The sequence below is a fragment of the Palaemon carinicauda genome, chromosome 5 (genome assembly GCF_036898095.1).
Source record: "Palaemon carinicauda isolate YSFRI2023 chromosome 5, ASM3689809v2, whole genome shotgun sequence".
Taxonomy (NCBI): domain Eukaryota; kingdom Metazoa; phylum Arthropoda; class Malacostraca; order Decapoda; family Palaemonidae; genus Palaemon; species Palaemon carinicauda.
In genome coordinates this window covers 168,817,106-168,827,105 of record NC_090729.1, presented here as the reverse complement: position 1 = coordinate 168,827,105, position 10,000 = coordinate 168,817,106, and the positions used below count along the sequence as shown (strand labels likewise).

The window sequence follows — 10,000 nt, the reverse complement described above, 5'->3', positions numbered from 1 at the left end:
TGCCTGCGTACAATTTGTCTTGTGCTGTCTTTTTGTCATTCCAAAAGCAAATATTTATCGATATCCACGTTTCTGTAAGACCAAGATCAATATCAATATCGTGAAAGACGCAAATGTCAAGAGATGATTTGTAATCGAAACAATTTTCATATAAACTCGATTTATTCAGAATTCGAATGATTGAAGGTAAATTGCGATTCGACCTGACGTTCGCAATGATTTACTGATCGTAACAACATCGATGTTTCCCACGCCTCCGGGCAAGTCCCGGACTATTTCGTGTCAGGTATGACGTCATAAGTAATAATACAAGACATACGTTGGGACCTTGTATTGATGAGGTTCCCACTGAGCCGCATATTTCGTCTATTATTCTAACATATACATTCTTGAATAGATGAGGAGTTCGAGAGAAGTAACAGAGCAAATTTCTAGGCTGATTTACCAGCATTAGAAACCATCTTTTTTATTTAAAAATCTTATCTCTACTTATTATTTAGGTTTATCTTATGGCCATTGATATTTAAAAGTTACTGTCCTAATTTCGGGTTTATTCCAATAACTGCAAGACTGTGGAATATGTTTTCCTGGCATTATTATGACGCTGTCGTTCTTAATACATCCTAGGGAATGTTTGGTTAGTAAATTTGCATTGAGATGTTATGAAAAAAAAAGACCAAGTCTGAGAATAACTGTATACTTTGCAAAAAGATTTGAGACATCACATCTCTTCTACAGTATTTGTCAAAAGCCATAATGACCCAAAATTGTATGTATTCATACTACTAGCTTGTCGCTAAAAATCTTTAAAATGTAGGTCTTTGATAGTGGATACTTAAACCAATGAATAGCTTTGGCCTATGTGCGTCGTTCTTTCTTGTTTTTACCAAAAATAATTCTTTCCCCTTAAAAGTACAACTGACTTTCTTGAAATTTGGATAATTTCATCGAATAATACTTGGTCTTTGTACAATATATGTAAAATTATTATAATTCTAGAAGATGTACTAATTTCAATAAGATGGAGATAAGATGTCTTAAACCCGCTTGCGAAATATAAGATTATTCTATTCTCAACCTTTAGGTTTTTTATTTTTTATTATATTTCATATAGGTTATTCTCAAATCTTGTCTTATTTTCATTAGATTTCAATGCAAAACTTTAAAAGTACCAATTTATGAACCAACCACCACCGCTGCAGAGCAGCTAGCTTTTGAGTCATATCTTCCCTAATATTTAAGGTACATAAAGCTTTAAGTATAAAAAAATAAGAGTAAATATTCCAAGATTTACTGTATAATAGAAATTCACAAGCAATAGCATTACATATCCATAGGTAAAATAAAACCTCTAAGTGTTTACGTTTTACATATACCAGAAATTTTTCGACTTTAAAGTAGCAGGACAGATTTTTTTTCCTTTATCTTCTGCTCCTGAAGTTTAGAACCTAGGTCACGGGTTTGTAAAGGTTAGACGTGACATAAAATAACAATAAAATTTGTCAGGTCAGAGTTCATTGAACGATTTGCATTTAATTTCAAATTTTGACGCCGAAGAAGCTAAGAAATGTTATGTCATTCATTACAAAACTTGTCCCTCTTGAAACTTTTTATAAATGAAATAAGATTGATTGATTAATTAGGAGTCACCTGATATCCTGACATATAAGGTCATTTACGCCGAAAATGAAACAAGAAGATCCATTTAAAAATAGATTGTCCTTATTTTAGGTATTACAGATAACCATCCTACCTTTAACATGAAATAAGATTCCTTTAAGAATAGCATGGTTATCTGTCATACCCACAATAAGGACAATCGAGTTAACCAGCCAGTTTTTTCTTTAAATGAAGGAGTTTTCAACAAAGATGTTCATGTAAAAAATGAAACTAAATCTTTTGAGTTCCTGAGACCAGTGAAATAATCACCAATAAAAGAACACTACTTATTGTTATTGTTGATAAATTCAGTTACAAAACCGAGCTTCAATATAAAACTGGGAGCAATACGGTAAAAAAAAAAAAATATATCGTCATTACATTATATCCCATTACATTTACAGATCGTCTATTTCCTTTGGGAAAACTTAAGTTTGAAAATGTCCCTTTAACGTCAACTCAAATTCTATTTCTATATCCTTTTACAATTTGATTACCTAAATACTAATTCAGATGGGCAACTCCCAGTATTCAATACCATGGAACACATTCTTTACTGTTCTATTGAATCTAACAAAATTGAGAGAGAGAGAGAGAGAGAGAGAGAGAGAGAGAGAGAGAGAGAGAGAGAGAGAGAGAGAGAGGAGAGAGAGGAGAGAGAGAGAGAGAGAAATTTCATATACTCTTTATAGGTCTACTAATATTGGTCCCTCGAAAACCAGTACCAAAAAAGTTCTCAAACCTCGATCACTTACCAGAACAGAAGACGAGAATCAGAGATACTGCTGTCGTCATCGTCAGGGTCCTAAGGTTAGGAAAATTGGTATTACTAAAATTTGCTTGAATGATTTTACGGCTGTTTGAATATGTATGCAAAGAACAGGTACAGTATATTTTCATGCTGGCTTCTTTTTTTAGTACATCGATAAGATCATTACAATATTAATTTATACAAAAACATTCAAGTACAGGAAAACATTTGAAAAGTTTCTGATAACTAAGATCTAATTGAAAACATTATTTTAAAGTACTTTGTTTTAATTATAATAATTATATAAAAAAACATATCAATAAACAAAACTGAACGTTTTGTTTCATGATAAAAAGGGAATAAAATTATTCTTTCTTATCCGCTATAATTATCCATCTTGGGGGCATTTATTTCAATTTTCTGTCAAATTACACTTGGTTTCCGCATCTACATTCATTAATGATTAGCAACAAACCTACTAATATGATGCCCTTCTAAGAGAGCAGATAATTCCTGCATTATCTCATAAGATCTTCACTGTTCTTGCCACGGTTCCTGATCAATAATATTATGATCATCGATAGATTTAATTTGTTTTAATGTGATGTTTGCAGGAATACAAACTTCAATTCGTTCATCCCATAAATTTCCCCAGCTTTTAAGACACTGTTGGATACACCAACCTACGTTCAAGTTTGGTCTCGTAACTTGAGAGATTCAATCTCGTTATTTGAGAGACTTAAGTCATATGTGTTTAAGCATTCAGGAGTGATCACCCTAAGCTACACATATAAATGTCTACAGTACCTAAATTCAAAACAAAGCTAAAGTTATCTTTATAAACACCTTTAAGGAAAATTATTTCTGATAATTTAACAGTAACTAAATTCAAAAGAAAGTTTAAGTTATATTTATAAACACCCTTAAGGAAAACTACTCTTGGTAACTTTACAGTACCTAGATTCAGATCAAAGTTAGTTATTTTTAAAAACACCTTTAAGGAAAATTACTTTGGGTAACTTACTTTCACATAACCAGGAGGGAGAACAAGCCTTGAGACGGTGCGCCAGTTTGCAGATGATATGTTGACATCGGATGACATTCTCTCTCTTTTATACCGCAATTCTCCGAAGGAATGTCTATCCCGTACCTTTAAAATTCAACAATAAAAGGTGAATAAAAGTTGCAATCAATCCAATGTATGGAAATGTGGGTAATACATAATGCATTTTGTTATGTAAATAACTAAAATTATGGCTAATGACCCTAATTTATTTTCGTATAGAGCTATTTTACCGTTTCACAACCATTCTTATTTTGTTAAGAGGAACACAGACATATAGAAAACTCAATCATAAAATATATCAAACTTAAATGAATAACAGAAATGGATACGAGGGGGCAATTATTAATTTAGCAAGTTGCATCACGATTTTTTTTTTTTACCAAAGTTAATAGTTTCTACTAATACTCATTGGTTTCACTTAACAAGAAGTCCATCCATCCATATACCAAGGCACTTCCCCCCAATTTTGGGGGGTAGCCGACATCAACAAAGAAACAAAACAAAAAGGGGACTACTCTCTACGTTCCTCCAGCCTAACCAGGGACTCAGCCGAGTTCAGCTGGTACTGCTAGGGAGCCACAGGCCCAACCTCCCACATTATCCACCACAGATGAAGCTTCATAATGCTGAATCCCCTACTGCTGCTTACCTCCGCGGTCATCTAAGGCACCGGAGGAAGCAGCAGGGCCTACCGGAACTGCGTCACAATCGCTCGCCATTCATTCCTATTTCTAGCACGCTCTCTTGCCTCTCTCACATCTATCCTCCTATCACCCAGAGCTTTCTTCACACCATCCATCCACCCAAACCTTGGCCTTCCTCTTGTACTTCTCCCATCAAATCTTGCATTCATCACCTTCATTAGCAGACAACCATTTTCCATTCACTCAACATGGCCAAACCACCTCAACACATTCATATCCACTCTAGCCGCTAAATCATTTTCTCACACCCGTTCTCACCCTCACAACTTCGTTCCTAACCCTATCTACTCGAGATACACCAGCCATACTCCTTAGACACTTCATCTCAAACACATTCAATTTCTGTCTCTCCATCACTTTCATTCCCCACAACTCCGATCCATACATCATAGTTGGTACAATCACTTTCTCATATAGAACTCTCTTTACATTCATGCCCAACCCTCTATTTTTTTACTACTCCCTTAACTGCCCCCAACACTTTGCATCCTTCATTCACTCTCTGACATACATCTGCTTCCACTCCACCATTTGCTGCAACAACAGACCCCAAGTACTTAAACTGATCCACCTCCTCAAGTAACTCTCCATTCAACATGACATTCAACCTTGCACCACCTTCCCTTATCGTACATCTCATAACCTTACTCTTACCCACATTAACTCTCAACTTCCTTCTCTCACACACCCTTCCAAATTCTGTCACTAGTCGGTCAAGCTTCTCTTCTGTGTCTGCTACCAGTACAGTATCATCCGCAAACAACAACTGATTTACCTCCCATTCACGATCATTTTCGTCTTCCAGTTTTTAATCCTCGTCCAAGCACTCGAGCATTCACCTCTCTCACCACTCCATCAACATACAAGTTAAACAACCACGGCGACATCACACATCCCTGTCTTAGCCCCACTCTCACCGGAAAACTAATCACTCACTTCATTTCCTATTCTAACACATGCTTTACTACCTTTGTAGAAACTTTTCACTGCTTGCAACAACCTTCCACCAACTCCATATAACCTCATCACATTCCACATTGCTTCCCTATCAACTCTATCATATGCTTTCTCCAGATCCATAAACGCAACATACACCTCCTTACCTTTTGCTAAATATTTCTCGCATATCTGCCTAACTGTAAAAATCTGATTCATACAACCCCTACCTCTTCTAAAACCACCCTGTACTTCCAAGATGGCATTCTCTGTTTTATCCTTAATCCTATTAATCATTACTCTACCATACACTTTTCCAACTACACTCAACAAACTAGTACCTCTTGAATTACAACACTCATGCACATCTCCCTTACCCTTATATAGTGGTACAATACCACGCAGAAACCCAATCTACTGGTACCATTGACAACACAAAACACATATTAAAACAATCTCACCAACCATTCAAGTACAGTCACACCCCCTTCCTTCAACATCTCAGCTTTCACACCATCCATACCAGATGCTTTTCCTACTCTCGTTTTCATCTAGTGCTCTCCTTACTTCCTCTATTGTAATCTCTCTCTCATTCTCATCTCCCATCACTGGCACCTCAACACCTAGAACAGCAATTATATCTGCCTCCCTATTATCTTCAACATTCAGCAAACTTTCAAAATATTCCGCCCACCTTTTCCTTGCCTCCTCTCCTTTTAACAACCTTCCATTTCCATCTTTTCACTGTCTCTTCAATTCTTGCGCCAGCCTTCCTTACTCTCTTCACTTCTTTCCAAAACTACTTCTTATTCTCTTCATATGACTGACCCAGTCCCCTGACTCCACCTCAGGTCAGCTGCCCTCTTTGCCTCACGTACCTTGCGCTTTACTTCCACATTTTTCTCTTTATATTTTTCATACTTCTCCATACTATTACTCTGCAGTCATTCTTCAAAAGCCCTCTTTTTCTCTTCCACTTTTACCTTCACTCCTTCATTCCACCATTCACTGCCCTTCCTCATGCTGCCTCCAACAACCTTCTTGCCACATACATCACTTGCAATCCCAACAAAATTTTCTTTTGCTAACTTCCACTCCTCCTCTAAATTACCAGTTTCTCTTACTTTCACTTCGTCATATGCCATTTTCAACCTTTCCTGATATTTACTTTTTTACCCCCGGTTTTATTAACTCTTCAACCCTCACTAGCTCCCTTTTACATCCACCTACTCTATTCCCCCCACTCTTTTGCTACAACTAATTTTCCTTCCACCAAAAAATGATCAGACATACCGTTAGCCATGCCCCTAAAACACGTCTTTCAATCTTCCAAACATTCTTTTAGTTATCAACACATAATCCATTAATGCTCTTTCTACTACTCTTCCATTTGCCAACTCTTACCCATGTATACTTATTTTTATCTTTCTTTTTAAAGAAGCTAGCACTTATTACCATCTCTTGTTCAACACACATATCTACCAGTCTCTCACCACTCATTTTTCAAGAAGTGTAAGAAAAATATAATAATAAAAAAATATGTTCTATTCAATTAATTTGAGGTCTTAAAACCAATTACTCTTCGCAGTCAAAAGCTGAGGTTTGTTATAATGGTCTACCAAACACTTATGTGTCAACTATCCACTTTCATGAGCGGAGGGTCCTCTCCAGCTTCTAAATCTTACAAAGATTTTTTTTTTTTCCGAGGAACAATTAAGAGCAAAAATCCACTTCACCCTATTACTGCTGGCTAGTTCATGCAGCAAACTTTCAGAGGTTAATATAATTCATATCTGTATACAAAGTTCTCAAAAAGCGGACCATCGAACCCATACTTTATGTACCGTTTTTCTCGTACCCCGTAAGATATACTAATTTCACTTTTTTTCTTTACCGAGTCCCATTTTCCCTAATGGAATCTCTCTCTCTCTCTCTCTCTCTCTCTCTCTCTCTCTCTCTCTCTCTCTCTCTACATACACACACGCGCACTCATTTTATTTATTTACCAGCCTGGTACTGCCATTGTAAGCTCAGTCACGACTTTTACGATAGCCCTTCTGTCCTTTGGGGGTGGATTGAACCAAAACAATACGACCCTAATTTTCTCAGGAAAAAAAATTAAGGCAAGAAATTGCTAGCCGCATGGCTTTTTTTTTTTTTTTATGTACTCGAGGACATCCTGGTACCATTTATAGCGGGTGGATATACAAAAGCCATGTGGCCAGCAATTTCATGCCTTAATTTTTCCAGGGAATATTAGAGTTGCACTGTTTGGGTGCAACCCAACCAAAAGGGCAGAGGGGCCTATCATACAAGTCGTGAGAGAACTTACAATGACATACTCGACATTTCCCGAGATTCTCACGAAATTCTTCAAGTATGGTTAATGGTGCAAGAGACCATTTCTGATTTTACAATCTTGTTATATTCATTTGTTCAACATTTAGCTAGTGCAAATACTGGGACCACAGGGGGTATTCTTCCCCTCTCGGACGACCCATTGAATAAATCGCAAACCCTGCCTCTTAGGCCAGACATCCTAAAGTTCCTTTATGCGGCTAAGGTAATAAGGGCTAATAAGCGGTCTCTATACATTGATGCAATTTTCGAGACTTAGAATAATCTGCGAAACGCCATTTACTCTGTTGTAAGCTAAGTCTGTTGATTCACAGTAAACTACTTTATTAATTTTCCTGAATTGATGATTCCGTATCATGTAATACACGATACTACGAAGAAAATGTCTATGATTTTCTATGCATTTTGATTAAGCAATTGTCTGTATATAGGTTGCGTGTGAACAAGCAATGATTATCATTTTAAAAGATGAGAAAAACTTTGGGGGTTACTTAGTTATCTTTATAATTTCTTAATTCGACCAGTGCCCTTTCCCCTAGAAATGTTTGACTTCAGTGCAACATAAAACTATGGCACTACCGAACGGGAACTCTTTTTTTTTTTTTTTTTTTTTTTTTTTTTTTTTTTTTTTTTTTTTTTTTTTTTTTTTTTTTTTTTTTTTTTTTCAGTTAAATCAGAATAAAAGATGCACAATCGAGGGAATGTTTTCAAGCTGTTTTTCTCAGAAGAAACAAGCAATGTTAGTCACATTTTTTTCATTGAAAATAATCAAGAAGCAAGTCATTATAATTGGACAAATTAATAAATCTTATTTGACGTGGAGTACGGTTAGACGTTGTTTTTAACCTAGTCCTAAAACTTTTGCAAGAAACCGGGTAGTAAAAAAAGCCAAGATTCAGAAAAGAAAGGTGTTCAACATGGAAGAAAAAAATCTTAAATGTAAGATTATAGTAAAAATCAACTCACGGCTCAGGCCCCCTTCCATCCTAATTGAATTTTACTGGGTTCACATTAAAGCAAGCAATGATAAATTATGATTAACGTAAAACGCGATAAACAATACAAAACCAAAATGACAAAATCGCCTTCTACTAAACTGCACTATCAAAAAGCTTCAATACAATTTGAATAAGGACAAATATGCATTAATAAAACCAAGATCAACAAAGACATCGGGAAAAGAATCTGAATACAGATTACCGAGATCATTCAATACTGTGCTACTAGAACTAGAAATGCTGCAACGTCAACGCATTCAATAAAATGCCAAAGACCTAATCTATTTCAAAAGTATAACAGTTATTAAGTTAGGCTTATCGGATGAACCAAACGAGGACTTTAGAAACTTGCAGATTGTCCAAAAGCCTTTCATCATTATTACAGGCTTTGACATTAAGATTTCAATCGACCTTGTCATTACATCCACAGTTTATTAACAATCTAATTACCATACGGGTTATGCTTGCAAAAAGACTATTTGGATAACAACAGTTTGGGGGAGATTTGTCTAAATTTCAACTGTTATACTGTAATACAAACACAGTAAATGGTTACTGTCTTCGATTATAATAGCGTCGCTGTCCCACCATTACTCATGCCAGGCATCTGTTTCTTCTCTCTAGATGACTTCCATTCTGAAACTCAGGAGTAAGATCAAGCCACCTCTGAAGTTTGACTAAATGTTTAAGCTGAATATTATTATTATTATTATTATTATTATTATTATTATTATTATTATTATTATTATTATTATTATTATTACTAGCCAAGCTACAACACTAGTTGGAAAAACAAGATGCTATGAGCCCAAGGGCTCCAATTGGGAAAAATAGCCCAGTGAGGGAAGGAAATAGGGAAATAAACAAATGATGGGAATAAATTAACAATAAATCATTCTAAAAACAGTAACGTCAAAACAGATATGTCGTATATAAACTATTAACAACGTCAAAAACAGATATGTCACATATAATCTATAAAAAGACTCATGTCAGCCTGGTCAACATAAAAACATTTGCTCCAACTTTGAACTTTTGAAGTTCTACTGATTCAACTACCCGATTAGGAAGATCATTCCACAACTTGGTAACAGCTGGAATAAAACTAATAGAATACTGTGTAGTATTGAGCCTCATGAGAAGGCCTGGCTATTAGAATTAACTGCCTGCCTAGTATTACGAACAGGATAGAATTGTCCAGGGAGATCTGAATGTAAAGGATGGTCAGAGCTATGAAAAATCTTGTGCAACATGCATAATAAACTAATTGAACGACGGTGCCAAAGATTAATATCTAGATCAGGAATAAGAAATTTAATAGACCGTAAGTTTCTCTCCAAAAAATTAAGATGAGAATCAGCAGTTGAACACCAGACAGGAGAACAATACTCAAAACAAGGTAGAATGAAAGAATTAAAACATTTCTTCAGAATAGATTGATCACTGAAAATCTTAAAAGACTTTCTCAATAGGCCAATTTTTTGTGCAATTGAAGAAGACACAGGCCTAATGTGTTTCTCAAAAGTAA

The 10,000-nt window shown here is 35.6% G+C and overlaps 2 protein-coding genes across 5 annotated transcripts in view; one reads left to right on the top strand and one right to left on the bottom strand.

Annotated features, from left to right (window-relative positions):
• The window catches only part of LOC137641601 (cytosolic carboxypeptidase 2-like), a 306,984-nt gene that overhangs the window by 160,048 nt on the left and 136,936 nt on the right, over positions 1–10,000 (top strand). The gene's annotated exons all lie outside the window — the stretch shown is intronic.
• LOC137641261 (glutamate receptor ionotropic, delta-2-like) overlaps positions 1–10,000 on the bottom strand; it is a 60,674-nt gene that overhangs the window by 28,836 nt on the left and 21,838 nt on the right. Inside the window, exons 2-3 of the mRNA XM_068373691.1 lie at positions 3,435–3,560; positions 2,415–2,464 (exon numbers count right to left, since the gene is read on the bottom strand). Coding sequence (XP_068229792.1) covers positions 2,415–2,454 — 40 coding nt within the window. The 5' untranslated portion in view covers positions 2,455–2,464; positions 3,435–3,560. The remainder of the gene's footprint in view (positions 1–2,414; positions 2,465–3,434; positions 3,561–10,000) is intronic.